The sequence below is a fragment of the Plecotus auritus genome (genome assembly GCF_963455305.1).
Source record: "Plecotus auritus genome assembly, chromosome: 4".
Lineage (NCBI taxonomy): Eukaryota > Metazoa > Chordata > Mammalia > Chiroptera > Vespertilionidae > Plecotus > Plecotus auritus.
In genome coordinates, this window is record NC_137775.1 from 191,792,907 (window position 1) to 191,816,011 (window position 23,105).

A 23,105-nucleotide genomic window follows, 5' to 3' on the forward strand; every position below is an offset into this window, starting at 1 on the left:
CCTCTCCGGGAAGGGAGCTCACACTGGGCCTGAGCCCCCACCCTTGGGGCCACCTGGAGGGATTACTCCTCCTAGAAGAGGGGGAAGGGTCTGGCTCTGGAGCACATGGGGGCGGATGGTTCAAGGTCAGAGGCACAGGGGGAGCAGGGCCCTGGGTAGCGCAGCCCAGGGGGGCCCCTCTGTGGCTCCTTGGGGGAAAGGGATGAGTGAGCCCAGGTGGTTCCCGCACTTCGCCTTTTCATCAGCGAGGCGGCTCCGAGGCCCGCACCTGGGCTCCTACGGCCCCTGCGGCCCCGCTGAGTAGGAGGGCCCTCGGCCGCCACTGGAGTCTGTGCTTCCCCGCCCTGAGGTCCCTGCCATGGCTTTTGCCACAGGGAACGGCCCAGGCCTCACAGAGGGACGGCCGCGTGTCCTGCAGGCCTGCTTCCAGACCACCGTCTCACCCGCTGCTCCGCTGCGTTCCCCGTTTCCCGCTCGCGCGCGAGGGCCACGCACGGGTGGGCACGCACGCACAGACTCGGGTTTGCAGTTGCCTGTGCACCGTCTCCCTGGCCTCACCTCCTCCAGGCCGGTCCTGACCTCTGAGTGTTGCTACCTGGTTCCCTTGACAGGTAACACACCTGGTCCTTGGCGGGTAACACACCTGGTCCTTGGCGGGTAACACACCGGGTCCTTTGCAGGTAACACACCGGGTCCTTTGTAGGTAACACACCGGGTCCTTTGCAGGTAACACACCCGGTCCTTTGCAGGTAACACACCGGGTCCTTTGTAGGTAACACACCCGGTCCTTTGCGGGTAACACACCGGGTCCTTTGCAGGTAACACACCGGGTCCTTTGCAGGTAACACACCCGGTCCTTTGCAGGTAACACACCGGGTCCTTTGCAGGTAACACACCCGGTCCTTTGCAGGTAACACACCGGGTCCTTTGTAGGTAACACACCCGGTCCTTTGCGGGTAACACACCGGGTCCTTTGCAGGTAACACACCGGGTCCTTTGCAGGTAACACACCCGGTCCTTTGCGGGTAACACACCGGGTCCTTTGCAGGTAACACACCGGGTCCTTTGCGGGTAACACACCCGGTCCTTGGCGGGTAACACACCGGGTCCTTTGTAGGTAACACACCCGGTCCTTTGTAGGTAACACACCGGGTCCTTTGTAGGTAACACACCCGGTCCTTTGCGGGTAACACACCGGTTCCTTTGCGGGTAACACACCCGGTCCTTTGCGGGTAACACACCCGGTCCTTGGCGGGTAACACACCCGGTCCTTTGCAGGTAACACACCGGGTCCTTTGCGGGTAACACACCCGGTCCTTGGCGGGTAACACACCCGGTCCTTTGCAGGTAACACATCGGGTCCTTTGTAGGTAACACACCCGGTCCTTGGCGGGTAACACACCGGGTCCTTTGTAGGTAACACACCCGGTCCTTTGTAGGTAACACACCGGGTCCTTTGTAGGTAACACACCCGGTCCTTTGCGGGTAACACACCGGTTCCTTTGCGGGTAACACACCGGGTCCTTTACGGGTAACACACCTGGTCCTTTGCAGGTAACACACCCGGTCCTTGGCGGGTAACACACCCGGTCCTTTGCAGGTAACACACCGGGTCCTTTGCAGGTAACACACCCGGTCCTTTGCAGGTAACACACCCGGTCCTTTGCGGGTAACACACCCGGTCCTTGGCGGGTAACACACCGGGTCCTTTGCAGGTAACACACCCGGTCCTTTGCAGGTAACACACCCGGTCCTTTGCAGGTAACACACCCGGTCCTTGGCGGGTAACACACCCGGTCCTTTGCGGGTAACACACCGGGTCCTTTGCAGGTTACACACCCGGTCCTTTGTAGGTAACACACCCGGTCCTTTGTAGGTAACACACCCGGTCCTTTGCGGGTAACACACCCGGTCCTTGGCGGGTAACACACCCGGTCCTTTGTAGGTAACACACCCGGTCCTTGGCGGGTAACACACCGGGTCCTTTGTAGGTAACACACCCGGTCCTTTGTAGGTAACACACCGGGTCCTTTGTAGGTAACACACCCGGTCCTTTGTAGGTAACACACCTGGTCCTTTGTAGGTAACACACCGGGTCCTTTGTAGGTAACACACCCGGTCCTTTGCGGGTAACACACCGGTTCCTTTGCGGGTAACACACCCGGTCCTTTACGGGTAACACACCTGGTCCTTTGCGGGTAACACACCGGTTCCTTTGCGGGTAACACACCCGGTCCTTTGCGGGTAACACACCCGGTCCTTGGCGGGTAACACACCCGGTCCTTTGCAGGTAACACACCGGGTCCTTTGTAGGTAACACACCCGGTCCTTTGCGGGTAACACACCGGTTCCTTTGCGGGTAACACACCCGGTCCTTTACGGGTAACACACCTGGTCCTTTGCGGGTAACACACCGGTTCCTTTGCGGGTAACACACCCGGTCCTTTGCGGGTAACACACCCGGTCCTTGGCGGGTAACACACCCGGTCCTTTGCAGGTAACACACCGGGTCCTTTGCGGGTAACACACCCGGTCCTTTGCGGGTAACACACCCGGTCCTTTGCAGGTAACACACCCGGTCCTTTGCAGGTAACACACCCGGTCCTTGGCGGGTAACACACCCGGTCCTTTGCGGGTAACACACCCGGTCCTTTGCAGGTAACACACCCGGTCCTTTGTAGGTAACACACCGGGTCCTTTGCGGGTAACACACCCGGTCCTTGGCGGGTAACACACCCGGTCCTTTGCGGGTAACACACCCGGTCCTTTGCAGGTAACACACCGGGTCCTTTGCAGGTAACACACCCGGTCCTTTGCAGGTTACACACCGGGTCCTTTGCAGGTAACACACCGGGTCCTTTGCAGGTAACACACCCGGTCCTTTGCAGGTAACACACCCGGTCCTTTGCAGGTAACAAGAACAGCACTTCCCATAGTGGGAGACTGTCATTATTTCTAGAAACCAGGATTAGGAAAATCCCGTCACGGGGTGCTCCCCTTTCCGGTCTATACCAGCCAGTTTGCACGCATGTACGTGATTGCATCCATCAGAACCAGCTTGAGGACTGTGGGAACGTAGATGTCTTGTTGACCTCCACCTGCAGGCAGGACTGGGTCATGCCCACCCCAGGGACCGATTCTCAGAGCTGACAAAGGAGACCCCAGCTGCTCAGCGGGCCCGCGTGCACCTGCAGGCGAGGCCGACTGGGAGGCTGAGGCTGGGCCTGCACCTTACCCAGGTCCGGAGGAAACGCGGAGCCGGCAGACGGGCGTTGGTCTGAAAGGATCCTGAGAGTGGAGCTTCCTGGGGACCCGCTCTGACACGGAGGCTGCCCCCAAGGAGAGCTGGTCACTCCACATCGGGTCCCCCGGTGCTCTGTGCCGGGGAGGCTCTCAGCGCCCCAGACCCTGGCCTGTGCACCAGGACATTCCTGTGGGCTTACAGGGACCACAGGACTAGCCCGCATCTGCTCCTTGCTGCCCTCCCCGCCCCATCCCTTCTCTCCTGCCACTCAACTAGATCCTCCCCATCAAGGCTGGAGTCCGTGGAGAGGTGGCCAGGAGGCCAGCACACAGGGGAGAGAACGGGCTAAATCCAGGACAGCAGGACCTGCCGGCCAGTGCTGCTCAGTGGCTGAATGCCGTCCCATCACCGAGAGTCGCCAGTCACTTCCCAGTTGTTGGAGAGTGGGAATTTTTGAGCGCTCCAGAGAGGCCGTGGACTATGCCCCAGATAGAGTTGTCAGTGCTGACACCAGGCCAGGCCTTGAGATATGGTCTCATGGCCCCTTTCCCCTTGCACCTCACAAAACAGCCTTGCAAGATAGAACCCTGTCAGCTTTCCGAAGACCAGGATGACCCTGTGAATAACATGGTCGTCAATAGCATGGCCCTGACATTATTTGGGAAAAACTGTTTTGTCTTGGGTTACTTACTCTGTAAAAACAGGATGTGGTTCATGTGCTTCAAAGGGGTCTTGCACAAAGGGTCGGGGCTGCTCTCTGACCTCCCCCAGGAGAGAGGGCAGTCGCCGGCCGGCAATAAAGGCCCCCTACATTTTAATTTGGTCTGGACTCCAGTGGTCTTTACTTGCCTTCGCTCCACACCACCAGTCAGGGCACTGCCCAGTAGGGGGCGTGCAGGAGGCAGCCCATAGATGCTCCTTTCTCTGCCTGCAATCCATTTATAAAAGAACAGGAAGGGCTGAGGACCCCCGAGTCTCCTTCCCTCCGCACTCATCTAGCCCTGCTTGGACGCACCGCTTCAGACCCAACTCGCTGGGTCAGAGCTGACGAGCTCCCTCGGATGAGCGGATGAGCGTGCCCCAAACTTGGATGTAGGAGATTTACATACACACACTCGGCTGGTCCCTCTGAAAGGCTATGCTAATGCACTTTAAAAATTAAAATGTAAATTATTCAGCAATTTCAGGTAAAAATGGCCTCTTTGTCTCTGTTTAAAAGCTTTATGAAAATTAGGGGCAAAAAGCAATTAGGAGTTTTAGAGTTGAAAGAACTCGCATGACCCAAATGTTTCTTACTTAATTGTAATTTATAAATCCTGAAAAAATAAATAACCTCTCAGGCGATTTAAATAACTCATTTTCTCTGGCACTGAAATCCCATCCAGCTGAATTCAGTAACTTCGCATGAATCTGAATTAGTCTGTCTCCTCGCTCTAATAGAAAACCATAATTCCAACTTGTAGCGAAAGCGTATTTGTTCCAAAGACAATAAATGGATAGAAACCCGAGGTTTCATCTTCTCGTGCTATCTGGTGCTCTGGGAGCTAAGAAAATTAAACCCTCATAAATCCATTGGGAATGTTGAGAGGGAGGTCACCCACACCCCAGTGGGCAGGTAGGAGGGCGGTGAGAAGGGTTCCCGTCTGTCCCTCTGGACAATGAGGCCTAAATCACACTCTCCCACCTTCCATTTGCGCTGAATTGTATTCGAATTGTATTCCTCCGGTCGCCCCAGTTTCACCTACACCTAGACACCTCGCCCCCGGGACCACCCCCCGCCCCCCAATTACAAGGTGCGAGACAACCGTTAGGCTGGGGCCGTTCTGGTCACTGCCTTCGCTGCAGGACGGACCGGAGGACAAGGTGCCCGAGACACCAGACTCAGCTTCCTGGATCCGACCTGACTCGTTCCATCAGAACAAACCCCAAACGGTCCCCAATTCTCTGACCCGCCAGGCAGCGCGAGAGGAGAGTCATTGTCACCTGACCCTGCTCAGAGGGGCCCGCTCATCACTGGGGAGGGAGGGAGGGAGACGGGACCAGGCCAGGACGCCGTGCAGTGAGGGACGGGCCCTCTTGAGGGAGGAATCCAGGTAACGTGTTTGAGGGCGTTTCCAAGGTCACCTCCAGTCACCTTAGTAACCAAACTGAATTCTGAGTCCAGTTGTCAGGATAGGAGGGTCACTATCCCGTCAAAACAAGCTTTGTTCAGAGGCGCTGCCTGCGCTGGGCTCGGTCCAGCCCCATGAGGTCCTCTGGCAGGCCCAGGCCCCGCCAGGACACAGCAGCAGCACCTGTGGGGTGACGTGCCGTCCCACCCGTGGCCAGCAGAGGGCGGTGCGGGCCAGGCTGCGAGCCTCAGGTCCTCCGTGGGAGCCCCGGTCCCAGGCCCTGCCCTTGGGGGGCCTTATCAGGGGTCCTCAAACTTTTTAAACAGGGGGCCAGCTCACTGTCCCTCAGACCGTGGGAGGGCCGGACTATAGTTTAAAAAAAAACTATGAACAAATTCCTATGCGCACTGTGGGCCCGGGACGCGTCAGCTACTAAGCAGGACAGGCAGCGGCACCCGGTGGGCCGGATCCATGTCCTCGGCGGCCGCATGTGGCCCGCGGGCCGGAGTTTGAGGACCCCTGCTAGCTCCAGGTTCTGGGAGGACACACCTGAGCCCCAGCCCTAAGGCTGGGACATCCTCCTTTGGCTTAAATGCTGCCAGCAGCCCAGTGTCTGCCCCCTCTGCCGGCCAGGCGTGCCCCCAGGAAGTGGCCAGGTCCCTAGGCCACACGTGCCTGGGCAGGGTGGGAGGGGCCCCGGGTGGGAGGGGCTCCCCACAGGCCAGGTGAGCCCCCCCATCCCCCCCAGGCCTGGTGACAAAGCCACACAGAAGCAAGCCTGGTCCATGGCACACGGCTCCAGAGCCACTGGGCGGGGCTGAGATCTGACGGGCAACACCCAGCGGAGTGTGGGGCCCTTGGGAATCCGGGGACAGATGGGAGAATGGGACAGGATCCTGGGGCCGAGAGGACAGAGTCTGCGTCCTGCGCCTCGGGCTGGGGTTAGAGGGGACGGGCTCCCCGGGGGCTCTGGACGGCCCCGGCCCTCCAGGGCGCATCCTCCTGGTCAGGCTCCTGGTCGGGTGCAGCAGAGCCACTGCAGGGAGGCCTTGAGAATCACAGCACAGCCTCCAGGCGCGAGAAGGGTGGGGCTGCTACTCCGAGGTCCAGGCTGGCCAATCTGACCCTCTGACCCTCGGCTTGGAGTGACTTGAACCCCAGGGAAGGGCCTTCTATAGAATGCATGGACCACACACACAGCAGCACCCACGGGTCTGACACTGCCCTGCCCCCCCGTCACACAGCTGACCGCCAGAGCAGAGCCAGACGAGGCGGGGGAGTAGGACAGGGTGGGGTGAGGGGGCCTCGGGGCACAGCCAGGAACCACCCCTTCTCCGGTGCTCACAACAGGACCCCGTACCAGAGTGGCCACTCTGATGTGGATTCCACGAGCCACGGCTGACTCACCCGGGGTGACCATTCCCACCCACGGGCCCAAGGACCCAGCGCCATCGGCTGGCGTGTGGAGAGCAGCAGACCCAGTATGGCAGCATCGTTAGGCTGACACACGAGTTCCCGGACACGTGGCTGTGTGCGAGGAGGGAGCTGTGTGTACAGGCAGTGGGCTGGGAAGCATCACCGCTTAGGGGCGCCCACCTCCTGCCGGCTGACAGTCTACGTGTAACTACAGCCGCAGTCCCAGCCGCCAGCCGCCCCCGAACAATGTGGGTGTAACCTGCACAGGCAACGGGCTGTGGGCCAAGAAAAAGCCCGCGTCCGGCCCTGGCGGGGCTTCTCCGGTTAGAGCGTCACCCCAACACGCCAAGGGGGCAGGTTCGATCCCCAGTCAGGGAACGCGCTGGAGGCAACCGATGCAGTTTCTCTCCCCCCCCCCCCCCCTCTTCCTCTCTCTCTAAAACCAATTACAAACAAAAACACATCCTCAGGCGAGGGTTTTAGAAAGGGAAGCACCCAGTGAATGCGTAAATAAGGGGAACAACAAATCGGTGTCTCTCTCCCTCTCGCTCTCTCGAAAAATCAGTTTTTTAAAATATCCTCTAAAAAAGGAAAACTCCACGTCTGAGTGGACCTGCGCAGCTCAAACCCATGTTGCTCAGGGTCCGCCGTGACACGTGTGTCCGTGTGCTCCCGGGGCATCTCCTCCTCAGCCTCCTGGAGCTGCCTCTGGGTGTTCGCGGCTCTGGCTACAGCGGGCTGCTAAGCTACATCAGGGAGTGAATGTTCCGGCCCTAGACAGCCGTGGGCAAACTACGGCCCGCGGGCCGGATCCGGCTGTTCTATCCGGTTCTCTTGCTCTCCCCTCCGCTCCTTTACTTTGAATTTATATCAGTTCACACAAACACTCCATCCATGCTTTTGTTCCGGCCCTCCGGTCCCGTTTAAGAACCCATGGTGGCCCTCGAGTCAACAAGTTTGCCCACCCCTGCCCTAGAATCAGACTTCTTGCTTAGCGATGTGAAATCAGACAACCGTTAGCATTTGAAAGTCTGACATTTCCCCCCCAGAAATATTTCCACTTTCAGGGGGACGTTCGTACAGAAAACCCAAATCAGGCCGATCGGCGTGAGCGCGCGCCCTGGAGCCCGATGCGGGGACTCTGGGCGCAGCCGCTCCCTCATCACGTGCGCAGGCCGCGGACGGGCTGGACACGATTTTATTGGCATCGTCTCCGGGACGCAGGGACCTCAGCCCCCGCCAGGCTCTTCTTGATGAAGTGGCCGACCAGCCGCTGCGGCCGCTGCTGGTACTCGGCCAGCACGTCGTGGGGGCTGCAGATCTGGTCCCCCCGCAGGCGGTCCAGGAGGGTGACGCACACCACGGCCGCTGCGGAGAGCAAAGGTCACGTCAGCGGGAAGGGCGGGACTGCCAGCTCAGCCTACGAGACAAGGTGCCACCCTGCCATCCCTCAGGGGGGACCCACAGGCATGTTGACAGGTGGCGAGCACAGGGGCCTGGGGCCTCCTCCTGCCGCCACCTGCCCCGCCCTCTCCTCCTCCTTCCGCCGTCGCTTCCCACCGAGTCCCAGGCACATCCCGGACTGGGAGGCAGGACTCTCCGACCACAGAGCTGGCCCTGCAGGGTGGCTGGGACGTGGGGAGGGTACCCCCCGATGCAGGGTGGCTGGGGACGTGGGGAGGATACACCCCGATGCAGGGTGGCTGGGACGTGGGGAGGGTACCCCCCGATGCAGGGTGGCTGGGGACGTGCGGAGGGTACCCCCCGATGCAGGGTGGCTGGGGACGTGGGGAGGGTGCACCCCGATGCAGGGTGGCTGGGACGTGCGGAGGGTACCCCCCGATGCAGGGTGGCTGGGGACGTGGGGAGGGTGCCCCCCGATGCAGGGTGGCTGGGGACGTGCGGAGGGTACCCCCCGATGCAGGGTGGCTGGGACGTGCGGAGGGTACCCCCCGATGCAGGGTGGCTGGGACGTGCGGAGGGTACCCCCCGATGCAGGGTGGCTGGGGACGTGGGGAGGGTGCCCCCCGATGCAGGGTGGCTGGGGACGTGGGGAGGGTACCCCCCAATGCAGGGTGGCTGGGGACGTGGGGAGGATACACCCCGATGCAGGGTGGCTGGGGACGTGGGGAGGGTACCCCCCGATGCAGGGTGGCTGGGGACGTGGGGAGGGTGCACCCCGATGCAGGGTGGCTGGGGACGTGGGGAGGGTGCACCCCGATGCAGGGTGGCTGGGGACGTGGGAGAGTGCACCCCAATGCAGGGTGGCTGGGGACGTGGGGAGGATACACCCCGATGCAGGGTGGCTGGGGACGTGGGGAGGGTACACCCCAATGCAGGGTGGCTGGGGATGTGGGGAGGGTGCACCCCGATGCAGGGTGGCTGGGGACGTGGGGAGGGTATACCCCAATGCAGGGTGGCTGGGGACGTGGGGAGGGTACCCCCCGATGCAAATCCAAGTCTGAAAGCCAGACCCAGCGCAGGGGTGGTGGTGGCCCTGTTGCCCGGAAAACCCGAGGGAGCTGGTGCCACCGTCCTCAGCCCACCTGGTGGCCGGGGACTCACAGATCCTGAGAACCCTGCCCTTGGCCACGTGACCATCACAGGCGGACACCCCGTCCAGCGCAGGCCTCAGGGACAGGGTGGGCGGAAGGCAGGCGCCGGGGTGGGGACCTGGGAGGAGGGTGGACCGGGCGGGAGAAGGGAGCGGGTGGCGGCCCCGTGCCCGCCTACCTGGGAGGCCGCAGGCGCTGCACATGGCGGCGAAGACGGACGACTCCATCTCGATGTTGCGGACGCCGGCCGCGTGGGCCGCCCGCAGGTACTGCTGCTGTCCTGCTCCGTGTAGGAGCACAGGGCCCCGTCCAGACGGCCCTGCCCTGCGATGCGAGGAGAGGGCCACGCTGCGGGGGGCTCCCGCCAGGGCGCAGGGATGCTTTGACCCCCGGCCCACCTGCCCTGGAGCCCGCACCGCCTCTCCCACAGGCGTGGGCCCGACGTGGACAACGTGCCGGTGAGACCGGAGACAGGGGGCCCGCCCGCCCGCCCTCCCTCCCTCCCTCCCTCCCGCAGGGGCCAGCCCTCCCTCCCTCCCTCCCTCCCTCCTTCCCTCCCTCCCTCCCTCCTGCAGGGGCCAGCCCTCCCCCCCTCCCTCCCTCCCTCCCTCCCTCCTCCCTCCTTCCCTCCCTCCCTCCCTCCTCCCTCCTTCCCTCCCTCCCTCCCTCCCTCCCGCAGGGGCCAGCCCTCCCTCCCTCCCTCCCTCCCTCCCGCAGGCCCCCCGCCCCCCGTCACCTTCGTAGAAGTCCAGCGTGCACATGGTGTTGCCCACGACCGTGGGGAACTCGTCCAGGTCCGCGGAGCACTGCGCCAGCTCCCGCACCAGCCGCGCGTCCAGGTCGGTGCTGCGGACCACCCGCCTGCCCAGGACCAGCTGCTCGAACTCGGGCTTGAAGCAGGCGTCCACCGCCTGCCGGGTGATCACCACGGAGCCGGGCTCCAGACCTGAGGGCAGAAGCGGTGTCACCGCCGCTGGGGGGGCGGGGAGGGGGGGCGGAGGGCGCAGGAGACCGGCCCATCGGCACACCCAACGCCGAAGCGCTGGTGACGTTCTATTTTCTCTTAAATATGTTTTTATTGATCTCAGAGAGGACGGGAGAGGGAGAGAGAGAAACGTCCACGATGGGAGAGAATCACGGACCCGCTGCCTCCCGCACGCCCCCCACTGGGGACGGAGCCCGCCACCCGGGCCTGTGCCCTGACCGGGGATTGAACCCTGACCTCCTGGTTCGTAGGTCGACGCTCAACCCCTGAGCCACGCCAGCCGGTTCACCAGTAACGTCCTAAGAACAGGTAAGGCCCGGCCACCCGGCCACTCACCTATGCCGCCCGACGTGCCGATGCGGATGGCGGTGACGCCCGAGCAGCGGGCGTGGTACAGCAGCTTGAGCAGCTCGTGCAGCATGATGGCGATGGAGGGGATGCCCATGCCGTGCTGGCGGGAGCAAGGGCGTCAGGCCCCGCGGCCCGTGCGTGCTGCCCCTCCCCCGCCCCCGCCCCCCTCTCCCACCCCCAGCCTGGGGGACAGCCAGCCCCGCACAGGCCTGCCCACACCTGCTGGCTCTCCTCCCGCTCCCTGCTCCCGCACAGACGGCTGGTGGCAGCCGATGGACGGTGCCTCCCCGGTTCTGTCCCACCCTCCCGGCCCGACAGGCCTGTGTGAGGAGGACAGGGGCCTGCAGAGCCCAGGACCGGCCGCCCCGAGGGACAGGTACTCACGCTGACGGACAGCACGGGCCCCACTTTGAACATGGCGTAGCGGTCGGTCCCCGCGCAGATGTTGGGGTAGTCCTCGCCCGGCCGGCCCAGGCCCAGCTCCGAGGCCACGTACCTGATGAAGGTGCTCATCCGAGAGGGGCTGCCCCCAACACACACGAACTGCGGGCAGAGGACAGAGCCGTCGGCGCGGGGCCCGCCCCCCGACACACGCGCGTCCTGGAACTTGCTAGAAATGCAGCTCCCTGGCCCCCCCCCCCCGAACAGGCTGCCTGGGCGCCTCCCGGTGATTCAGGGGGCCTGGCTGGTGGGGTCACACGCAGCAAAGCCACGGCTCGCCAGAGGGGCCAGACCCGCTTCCCTGGGAGGCGGTGGGGGCCCTGCCTGCCGGCCTCCGTGCAGCACACGGACAGCAGCTGACACTCTGGGAGCCGGGGGTGGACGAGGACGGCGCCGGCTCCTCGCTGTGCGGCCCCGGCCCCACAGCCCACCTGTCAAGTGGGCTTCTGGCCCCGGCCGGCGTGGCTCAGGGGTTGAGCATCGACCTACGCGCCAGGAGGTCAGGGTTCGATTCCCAGTCAGGGCACATGCCCGGATGGCGGGCTCGATCCCCAGTGTGGGGCGTGCAGGAGGCGGCCGATCAGTGATTCTCTCTCATGATGGATGTTCTCTCTCTCCCTCTCCTTCCTCTCTGAAATCAATAAAAACGTATTTAAAAAAGTAAAAATTTAAAAAAATAACAAAATAAAATGGGCTTCTGTCTACTACCTCTCACCACCACCCCAGCCCCAGATGGCCATCGCGTGGGACGCGCCCGGGGCTGGTGGGGGCGCGGGAAGCGGCCACGGAGGGGCGGGACACGGAGAACTAAAGCCCGTCACCCATGTGTATGTAAGAGCTCCCTTTTCATCCTGTTTTACACAAGGAAAGCCAGGAAGCACGCCAGCCTAAGGGAGTTAACGGTCAAAGAATTAAGTCTCTAAAGATGGAAAAGCCACCGAGGTGGGTGAAGGGATCGGTCTCGCCGTGTGGGCGTGTTACTTACGAACCACACGCAGCGCAGTCCTCTGACTGGCCTGCCCCCCAGACGATGCCAGTGTCTCCTGTCCCCGGGGACCCATTAGGACACCCCTCGCATGGGCCCAGCACACCCCGAAGGTGCCCGCAGCGGGGCCAACGGGCAGTCCCGGGACAGTTTTCTGCTACCCGCTGGCTGGCACGCAAGACGAGGGACAATTCGCAAAAACCCCGATAAGCCCGTCCCCTGGTGAACGGCCTCTGCAGGGGCGCCGACGCAGGCCACCGACAAGGCGGCTGGCGGAGACAGGGGCGGGCCGAGCCCTGCTCCTCACCTTCACGTCCCCGAACATGGCCGGGAGGTCATGCGAGCTGGTGCTGAGGCTGAAGTGGTACAGGATGTCCTCCTTCATCGTGGCGACGTTCGGGTTGCACAGCTGGAGGCGGCGGTCGCTGTTCCACACCGGGAGAGCGGGAGGTCAGCCGAGCACCAGGTCCGGTGGCCGCAGGGCGACGAGGTGCCCGAGGCCAGGGTGTGGCCCATGGTGGGGAAGGACAGGCCCCCCCCCCCCGCCAGGCTCCGCCTCTTGTCTACCCTCTTCCCCTCCTCTCTCTCCCTTCCCCTCCCCACACCCAGGGCCCTGTCTGGAGAGTGGATTCAAAACAACTCAAGGAACCTACAGATCAAAAGGGTTGCCCAACCAGTGTGGCTCAGTGGTTGAGCATCAACCCATCAACCAGGAGGTCACCATTCAATTGGTTCAATTCCCGGTCAGGGCACGTGCCCGGGGTTGTGGGCTCAATAGCCAGTAGGGGGGCGTGCAGGAGGCGGCCCACTGATGAATCTCTCTCAATATATAAAAAAGGCTCAATCACAGGCCCTGGCCAGGGTGGCTCAGTGGTGGAGCATCAGCCCAGGCACAGAACGTGGGTGTGATTCCTAGTCGAGGGCACGTCCCTGAGTTGCAGGTTCGATCCCTGGCCCCAGCTGGGTGGGTGTGGGAGACAACCAATCCATGTAACTCTCTCACATCGATGTTTCTCTCTCTGTCTCTCTCTCCCTCCTCCCCTCCCTCCCACTCACTCTGAAAATCAATGGGAAAAAATATCCTTGGGTGAGGATTAACAAAATTTAAAAAAAGGCTCCGTCACATAGAAAAGGTACAGCCAGTGGCTACCCAACTCAAAGTTCACTTCACCCATAAACTTGACCTTATTTTTAAAATGTTAACATTCGCCATGGGCAGGAGCAGGAGGAAGAAATTGCCAGACACCAAGCAGTTTTGGCGTGCAAGCCGCCTGAGCTCTGCCATCGTCCCACAAAAGGGGGCAGGGCAACCCCTGGACAGAAACCACTGTACACCATCACTTTATTCAAGGAGCGTGGCTGTTCCGATAGGACTTCACCTACAAAAAGGGGCGCCAGGCCGCCTTATCTACCCCTGTATCCCCGTCCTTCTGCCTTATCCATCGCTCCGTCTCCTCTACCATCTTCCCGAGCCTCCATCTGGCTTGGGCCTCAGCCGTCCACCACTGGGCTCCCGCCCAAATGCCCCCTCCCATGTCCCTACAGTGGCGTCCAAATCAACTCACACCTGAACATGTTGAAAGGCTGACATAGAAAAGCCAAACACCAAATGTTAAAGAGAGACAGAAAGATCTATATTAATAAAAAGGTAATATGCTAATGAGACCAGGAGGCCTTCCAGGAGACCTTCCAGACATCCTTCCAGACAGAGCCATGGTGGTGGGGCCAAGGCAGAGGCAGTTAGGGGCGATCAGGTCAGGCAGGGAGGACAGTTGGGGGTGATCAGGCTGGCAGTGGGCGGGGGGAGTTGGGGGCGAGCAGGCTGGTGTGGGGGGCAGTTGGGAGTGAGCAGGCCAGCAGGCAAAGTGGATAGGGGTGATCAAGCAGGCAGGCAGGTGAGTGGTTAGGAGCCAGTGGTCCCAGATTGCGAGAGGGTGCAGGCCAGGCTGAGGGACACCGCCCCCCCGCCCCGTGCACGAATTTCGTGCACTGGACCACTAGTCTTTCTATAAAGGGGGACGCGCTGGCCAGCTGCCGTGGGCGGGTGTTAGACCTCTGGGCTCCGCTCTGTCACCACAGACCCCAGGTCACCACGGATGCCCAGACCACACCTGTCTGCCCCGCCCCCTGACCGGTCCTGACCAGGCTCCCTGGATCTACAGATTCAGGGTGTGTTTCACTCTCCTGGGGCAGGGAGGCCACTCTCTCCAGGGACCCAACCCAGACTCCTGTGAAACCAGGGCCCCCGCTGACCGGTGGGCCAAGCAGAAGCTCTGACTGCACACCTGGCCTCTAAGCTCCTAGTGCCAGCGGGTCGCTAACGTGACCAGGGTCCGTGAGGAGACCTCAGGGTGCTGTGCGCGCAGGTGCCAGCGGAAGGCCCACTGCCTTCCTTCCTCTCCGGTTCTGGGAGAGGACGTACCTGAAGGCCAGCAATGATTTTAAAATAGACGGAGCGGACTCGCTCCGAGCCGGACTGGAACGTGCTCAAACTGATCTTGAAGGATTGTAAAAGGACAGGTCAAGGGCACATGGTTGGAAAACGGTGTCTCCAGCCCACGCACAGGGAATCGGCTTCCTTCTGCTTTGTTCAGTCCCTTTATTCAGTGAACAAGCATGTGCTGATCTGAGGCACAGACCAGCAGGGAGGGACCGGCCGTGTCAGGGCAGGTGGGACCAGGGAGCAGGGGCTGGGGGAGCTGGGAGGCCTCGAGGACCACGCTGAGTGTAAGGCCGGCCTCACGCCAGGCCCTGCGCTGCGTGGACAAAACACGGGTCCGTCAGGCGGAAGGCATTGGACCCTGTGGTGATGAGTCACTAGTCCTGGTACCTAGCAACTCCGTGACCCCCATGCCGAAGGCGCGGGGTCACGTCTTCAGCAGAGGCTGTGCGTGGAGGCCTCGCCAGGCACGGGCCCCTCGGCAGGTGGCCATGAAAGTGAGGGAGGGGCCCTGACCGGTGTGGCTCCGTGGATAGAGCGTCGGCCTGCGGACTGAAGGGTCCCAGGTTCGATTCCGGTCAAGGGCATGTACCTGGGTTGCGGGCACATCCCCGGTAGGGGGCGTGCGGGAGGCAGCTGATGGATGTCTCTCTCTCATCGATGTTTCTAACTTCCTATCCCTCTCCCTTCCTCTCTGTAAAAAATCAATAAAATATATATATTTTTTTTAAAAAGTGAGGGAGGGTAAGTAATTACGGAGCGAGGGAAGGGGGGGCCCTGTGGAGCCACACACGTGGCACGTGAGCCCAGCCCCCCTTCTGCCACTTCGTTTCAACCACTTCCCCTCCCAGCCCCGGGGTCCTCGACCCAAGGGGGGCTCCGAATCGGGGACAGGGCATTCTTGGTTGTCAACCGCTGAAAGCAGCAGGGACCCTACAGTTCAAAGTCACCTCCACAGGTAACGCTCGCAAGGCCACCAGGCGCGTGAGAACGGAGCTCAGAGCCCACAGGGACGGAGGTGCGGGCCGGGGGTGCGTGTGGAGTTACAGCCTGGACATGGGACCGGCGTGAGAGGCCTCCGAGTCACAGAGGACCTCCTGAGAATCCCCCCGCAAGTGGGGGCTCCCAGAGGCTCAAGGTCAGAGGTCACGGGGACCCGGAGGCCGCTGCGGCCGGGCAGGGTCTCCCAGGTCACCCCCGGTCAGCCGGCAGAGGCGGGGCAGTGAGTGTCCAGGAAACAAGAAACGTTAGTGGACCGGAAGTCCATCCGGGCGTCGGGACGAACACAAGAAATTCATGCTTTTCCGACAAATAAGCATAGAAGGCGCCATGAGCATGACCGAGGGAAACGGTGAAACACTGAGATCAGGAAAGTACTTAAGATTCAGGACCGGGAGGGAGCTGGGGCGAACGGGGGCTGAGTTCCAGAAGCGTGTCCTGGTGCCCGGTAAACCCCACAGGATGCAGAGCTGAGCAGCAAACACGGGGTTCGCAGACCATGCCTCCCCCCAGGGCAGAGCCCAGGCCGGGCCGGACCACACCTTCCCCCAGCTCTGCACCCACCATCTCAGTCCCCAGCCCGTCCTGAGCGTCCGCCCGCTGGCACAGGCCCCTCGGGGTCAGCACAGCCCAAAACCCCGCCCGGGGCCTCACCTGTGGGTCTCCGGCTCCTCTGCGCCACCTCCGGGGAGGGCCATCCCGGCAGCCACGGCAGGAACCTGGGGGCAACAGGGGACTGTGTGAACCGGACAACTGAGCCACAAGAACGCCGTGGGCATCTGAGCACAGATCAAGTCAACAGAAGTGGTGCGAGCCCAGCCCCGGGGAGCCTGGGTGGGGGCGAGAGGGGACGGGAGGGGACGTGAGGAGGCTGGGCAGGGGCTCCTGAGGGGCTCTGCTCCCAGCTGGAGACTGGCTGTCCTTCATGGCCTCATGTGGGGACTTGAGGCACTGCCCGGCTCGGTTTGCTGAGGGCATCAGAGCAGAGCCCCTCAGTCTAGGGACCCCTTGTTGAACTGATGGAACTACAGTGACCCCTGGTAGGGTCCAAGGTCACGGGACCGTCAGTGAACCCGTGTAACCTGCAGACAGTGAAGGGCGGCCTCGACCCAGCAGACCCCCGCGGCCTGAGCTTCCAGAATGCTCCCTGTCCGCCTCCAGCCGCAAGCACCGCTCGGAGAAGGAAGGGCCGCTCAGACACAGCGCCCAGGGACCTGCCCCGGGAGGAGGAGGGCTGAGGCCGGTGCGTGGGTCCTCCGCCCCGCCTCCACCCCCAGCCCGGGAGGGGACAACCCCATAGACTTTGGGGCACCAAACATGACCTAGGACAGGTCTCCGCAGGGAGGGGAGCTGAGCCACAGCATGCAGGGGACTCAGCTGACACGGCTGGTCCCTGAGCACCTGGCCTGGCACCTGGGCGGCTCTAGGTTCCCCCAGCCTGGCGCCTGGCGGGAGGGACACCGAGCTTAGAGACCAGCGGAGTGAGGCCGGGCCACCCCAATGCCCAGGCAGGAAATGGGGTGAGTGGAGTCACCAAGAGCAGCCAGGCCCGTCCAGGCCGGGCAGGTTCCCAACCAGGTATCTCCCCAGACACCTGTCAGAAACCGGGGCCAGCTGGCTAACACCCCACAGATGCCTGTGGAGGAAGGGCTGGGTAACTGTTATTACCAGCTAAACACGGGCCGTCTCAGCCAGCCCCGAAAGCGGAGAAAATGCCGCCAGCTGGGTCTGGGGCTGAGGCTTCCCTGCGGTTTCCTCTTCTCTCCTGGCTTGTCCCCCGCATCTACACGACACTTCTCTGCAGACGACACTTCTCTGCAGACGACACTTCTCTGCAGACGCCGGCCTCGGGCCCAGCGAAGGGAGCTGAGGAGGCCAGCGCTTCCTAAGGGGCAGCAGCCCGAGCCCCTGAGCCCTTGAGCCCCAACCGGGATTACAAACATACTTGGTCTTCCTCCCATCCGACAGGGCTCCTAAGCCCTCACCACGTCCTGTGCTGAGATGGGAACGGTGTCTTTTTTCTTTTTTTAAATATATTTTATTGATTTTTTTACAGAGAGGAAGGGAGAGGAATAGACAGAAACATCGATGAGAGAGAAACATCGATCCGCTGCCTCCTACACACCCCCTACTGGGGATGTGCCCGCAACCAAAGTACATGCCCTTGACCGGAATCGAACCTGGGACCCTTTAGCCCGCAGGCCGATGCTCTATCCACTGAGCCAAACCGATCAGGGCTCTTTTTTTCTTTTATTGATGAAGGTATTACATTATGTGTCCTTATCCCCCCATTGCCCCTCCACCTCTCCCCCGCTCATGTCCTCACCACCCTGGTGTCTATGCCCATTGATTAGGCCAGTGGTCAGCAAACAGAGCCAAATATCGACATTAGTCAACAGAGCCAAATATCAACAGTACGACGATTGAAATTTCTTTTGAGAGCCAAATGTTTTAAACTTAAACTATATAGGTAGGTACATTGTTATTAACTTAATTAGGGTACTCCTTCAATGGCACTGTACGTGCGCGCCCACACGTGGTATTTTGTGGAAGAGCCACACTCAAGGGGCCAAAGAGCCGCATGTGGCTCGCGAGCCTCCGTTTGCCGACCACTGGGTTAGGCTTATATGCACGCATATGAGTCCTCTGGTTGATCTCTTCCCCTTACCCCCACCCTCCCCTGCCTTCCCTCTGAGGTTTAATGGTCTGATCGATGCTTCTCTGTCTCTGGATCTGTTTTTGTTCATCAGTGTCTGTTGTTCATTATATTCCACAAATGAGTGAGATCATGTGATATTTATCTTTCTCTGCCTGGCTTATTTCACTTAGCATAATGCTCTCCAGCTCCATCCATGCTGTTGCAAATGTAGGAGATCCTTCCTTTTTACAGCAGCACAGTATTCCACTGTGTAAGATGGACCACAGTTTTCTAATCCACTATCTGCTGATGGCACTTAGGCTGCTTCCAGACCGTAGCTATTGCAAACTGTGCTGCTATGAGCGGTGTCTTTTGTTATGTGGGTGAAGTGACCTTAGGGCCGCACCTGAGGACCCAGCTGGTTGCCAGAACCAGGGAGGACAGGAACCCTCAGCCACCCCCACCTTGGGGAGGGGAGAGGGGTTCTAAGTTGAATCAGTGGCCAAAGAGTTCGTCAATCATGCCCGAGCAAGAGTCTCCGCAGAAAGTCAAAAAGGACAGGGTTTGGCCCGGACGGCGTGGCTCAGGGGTTGAGCCTCAACCTAGGAACCAGGAGGTCACAGTTTGGTGCCCAGTCGGGGCACATGCCCGGGTGGTGGGCTGGTCCCCAGTGTGGGGCGTGCAGGAGGCCGCCGATCCCCGGTTCTCTCTCGTCACGGATGTCTCTCTCTCTCGCCCTCTCCCTGCCTCTCTGACGTCAATAAAAACGTATTTTTGTACAGGCTGCTCCGCGAGCAGCAAGGGCGCTGGCTGCGGCTGAGACACTGTGTGTGCCCTTTGTCCTGAGAGACACCCTCCAGGAGGACTGACAGCTTGGCCCAGGCCCAGCCTCCTGCTCAGCGGGTGAGGCTGGACCCTGGCACCGAGGGCAATGCTGGCTGCAGCAGTTTTAGGGAACATTTCTTCTTACACCGTACACGATGATCAGACTTCTCGCCGCGGGAGGGATCGCCAGGGTCCTGAGACAGGCCTGCCCTCCACAGCAGGGCTGGGCTCTCCCTACTGCAGGAGGGGGTCCCGGACTCCCGGCCAGGACGCCGCGTGCCGGGGTCTGCTCTGACCCCTGTGGACAAAGAGGGGCCACATGCCAACCTGACCAACGCTCAGAGACCTAACGTAACCACCAAGGATGGTCTGACGTTAACATTGTAGTTCAGAAGCAGTCTATGGCCCTAGCCGGCTTGGCTCAGTGGAGAGAGCGTCAGTCTGCGGACCGAAGAGTCCCAGGTTCGATTCCGGCCAAGGGCACATGCCTGGGTTGCGGGCTCAATCCCCAGTGGGGGGCGTGCAGGAGGCCGCCAATCAATGACTCTCTTTCATCATTGATGTTTCTATCTCTCTCTCCTTCTCCCTTCCTCTCTGAAATCAATAAAGAAATATATTTAAAAAAAAAAAAAAAAAAGAAGCAGTCTGTGGTGGGCAGTCCCATCCGAGGCTGGCATCTTCCCTGACAAAAATCAACTATGATCTCAACTGAGCCTGTTGTGTTCTTGCATCTATGATAACAAAACTTTGGAATGTCTGGATAACTTGTAACCTCCCTTTTTTGCTAGCGATGGCGTCATAAACCCTTTATTTTAAAAGGGGGAGTTAAACCAGGAGGTCACGGTTCAAGTACCGATCAGGGAGGGCACATGCCCGGGATGCAGGCTCGATCCCCAGTGTGGGGTGTGCAGGAGGCAGCCAATCAATGACTCTCTCTCTCATCAATGATATGTTTCTATCTCTCTCTCCCTCTCCCTTCCGCTCTGAAAGCAATAAAAATAAATTTAAAAATAAGAAAGAAGGGAGTTAACATTTGTTGTGTAACATCGCCCATTAAAATACAAGCCAGACAGGCACGCTACTTTGTGTAAGTAGCTCACGACTGCCGCCGGGAGAAAGCCCAGCCTGAGAACAAGCCTCCTAAGCCGGGGTGGGCAAACTTGTTGACTCGAGGGCCACCATGGGTTCTTAAACTGGACCGGAGGGCCGGAACAAAAGCATGGATGGAGTGTTTGTGTGAACTAATATAAATTCAAAGTCAAGGAGCGGAGGGGAGAGCAAGAGAACCGGATAGAACAGCCGGATCCGGCCCGCGGGCCGTAGTTTGCCCACGGCTGCTCCTAAGAGTTTAGGGAGCCAGAGTAAGGACATCTGCCGGGAAGCAGCACCCGAGGGCCTGGGAGACGTGTTCTGTACGGAGGCCCACGCTTCCTTAGGGTTATGTGCACGCCATCCCCTGTGGCTGCGTGGCCGCTGAGCTTGTAGGACCACCAGGCAGGCCTCCCCGGAGCTTGCCAGGTGCAGCAGGGGACACGTGGGGCCGGAGGCTGCGCGCCCGACTGGAACCGGGAGGTCACCCCGAGTAAAGGGAATTTCGGATCTGAGTCCGCGGCCCGCCGGCCCGCCCGCCCGCCCCGCGGTATGCAGACGTTTATAGTATTTTGAATGAACATAGTTCATACATCAACTGTGTGGGGGGCGGACGACTGTTCGCCTGCAGGTAGAAGCAGCTGGAAGTGTCACTTTGTTATTGACTTTTTTTTTTTTTTTACAATGAGTATTAACTTCACAATCAGGAAAAGACAAAAAAAGTCCACTTGGGCAGAAACCATTGTACATAAAAGTTAATGTATCCGTTTTACCTGAAATGCACTACTTGTTCGGGAACCTAGACTATACTCTGTGCCCAGTGAGCCGCGCGGAGTGAAAGCCCGCGATGGGGCCCCCGAAAGGAGGGGAAGTGTCCCTTCGCCTCCGAGAGAGGAAATCCCTGGGGACTGGCCGAGGAGCAGGGCTGGGCCCAAGGCTGAGGGGGGGGACCCTGAGAGCGGAACTCTGGGAGGATGTAGGACATTGTTTCCATTCAAGGAAACGGTCCATCTCCTTAACGCCAAGCTCCCAGCCAATGAATGGAACCAAAGGTCTCTGTAGCCCAGGACAGCAGGACGGGACGGGGTGTGTGAGCCAAAGCGCATCTGCGTGGGAGGGCGGGGTGCGGCGGGGCCGGGTGGGTGTGTGCGGAAACGCATGGGGCAGTAGGGAGTGTCCAGGGGATGGTCAAGGTCGCCTGGAGTCCACCAGAAAACGCAGGGCCTGCGGGAAGCATTTCACACAGGGTTTCTCTGGAAGCGCCCCCGAGGGGCAGGGGCCAGGCAGGGCGCCGACCTCAGGCCAGGGAGGCGGTGGTCCAGGGAGGTGCCGGCCGGAGCCGCGCTCCAGGGTGACCATGAGTCACCTGGCCAAACCCTGACTTAGGAAGGAGCCAGCGATCTGGGGACAGCCGCTGCCGCTCCCCCAGGCCAAGGCCCGCCTACCGCAGGCGAGAGTTGTGACAGGACCCGCTCCCTCCAGGGCAGGGAGCCATGAGTCCCAGAACCTAGGACAGTGGACCCTCTCTGCGCAGCCACGATGGTGGGGTGCCCATCTGCTCACCGGGTCCGGCGCCTCCTGGAGCCCATTGGACTCTCAGGTCTGCGAAACCACCTTGTCCGAAACGCAACTGCCCTCCCCGCAGGAAAGGGCGGGTCTAGGGGGGTCCCGAGCCCCTTCCCGCCGGGTTTGGAAAGCGTGAGCTGTGGGGGAGGGGGGACTCTCTGCGGGGGGCCCACCTGCCGACTCCGCCTCCAACAGGTGGAACCTGACCCCACCCCGCTGCGCCCCGGGCGCCGAGGACACGGGAGAGGCCGCTGTGGGTGGACGCGAGGAAGTCCACCCTCCCGCGCGTCCCCCTCCCCGTGGGCCCCCCTCCCGAGCATCCTTTCCGGGCGCCCTCTTTCTCCTTCCTGCAGCCCCTCCCCGCGCCCCACACATCCTCCCAGCAAACGGCCGAGGTCTACGCGAGCCCGAGACCTCCCGGGTCAGTCCGTGGCTCCCGAAAGCGGGGACCGGGCCGAGGACCACTCACCGCGCGGGAGCTGCTACACTGGCCGCGCCAGCCTGGCGCGCGCCGCCGGCGACACACACTCGCGGGGGCGGAGGAACCGGGGGGTCTGGGGGGGGGACACGCGGGGCCGGAGGCTGCACGCCCGACTGGAACCGGGAGGGAACCCGGAGCAAAGCGAATTTCGGATCTGAGTCCGCGGTCCGCCCGCCCCGCCCCCGGGCCGCGCCCCCGGCCTCCCCGCCCTTTCCGCCCGCTGGTTTCCTCCCCGGAGCGCGCGGGTGGGACCGGCCCGGCCACTCCCCGAGTCACTCCCGCCACCTACGAACCTGCCGGGAACTGCTCTCCTCCCCGTCTGACGGCCGGGACCCTTGGGGGGAGGCTTACCCCCCGCGGCCACCGCTGGTGCGGGAGCGCAGGTCGCACCGGAGAGGCCCCGCCCCCAGCGGGACGGGGACCGGCGGGGAGAACGTGCCGGAGAGAAAAAATGGGGAGCGGACCCCAGGCGGGTCGGGAAAGGGGGGCTGGGCCATGTCCCTGCGCGCAGCGGGTCGCCCCGGCCTCAGGATCCCGCCTGGGACCTTCCTAGCGGGGAGCCCCGCTCTGGGGCGCAGCCGGGGCCGCGGGCGCAGAGGAAGTGACTCACCCGCTCAGCCGCCGGCTGAGACGCAGCGCTCCGGATCCGGACCGCGCCGGCCACCTGCTCCCCCGCACGTACCCTCCCTGGCCGCGGGGGAGGGGGGCAGGAGGGCGCCCGGCTGCTGCTCTGGGGGAGGGGGAGGGAGGGGGAGGGGCGCCTCCGGGACCTAGGGACCCGTCGCTGTCATTTCCAAGAGGCCGCCCAGGAACCGGAAAATCGAATCCTGAAGACGCGCTTGTCAAGTGGGAGCTTGGTCACTGTGGCCCTGGCAGGTTGGCTCAGTGGAGAGAGCATCGGACTGAAGGGCCCCGGTTCGATTCCCGTCAGGGCACGTGCCCGGGAGCCGACCCCAATACCCAGTAGGGCGGGCAGGAG

At 61.6% G+C, this 23,105-nt stretch overlaps 1 protein-coding gene across 1 annotated transcript; it reads right to left on the reverse strand.

The window, feature by feature from the left end:
- Positions 1-7,795: 7,795 nt before the first annotated feature.
- On the reverse strand, positions 7,796-22,554 carry UPP1 (uridine phosphorylase 1). The gene is given in 9 exon segments (XM_080666971.1): positions 7,796-8,139; positions 9,505-9,603; positions 9,606-9,650; positions 10,063-10,272; positions 10,648-10,762; positions 11,047-11,205; positions 12,396-12,513; positions 16,182-16,246; positions 22,420-22,554. Coding segments are annotated over 8 exon segments (960 nt in total). The 5' UTR covers positions 16,226-16,246; positions 22,420-22,554; the 3' UTR covers positions 7,796-7,969.
- Positions 22,555-23,105: the final 551 nt, after the last annotated feature.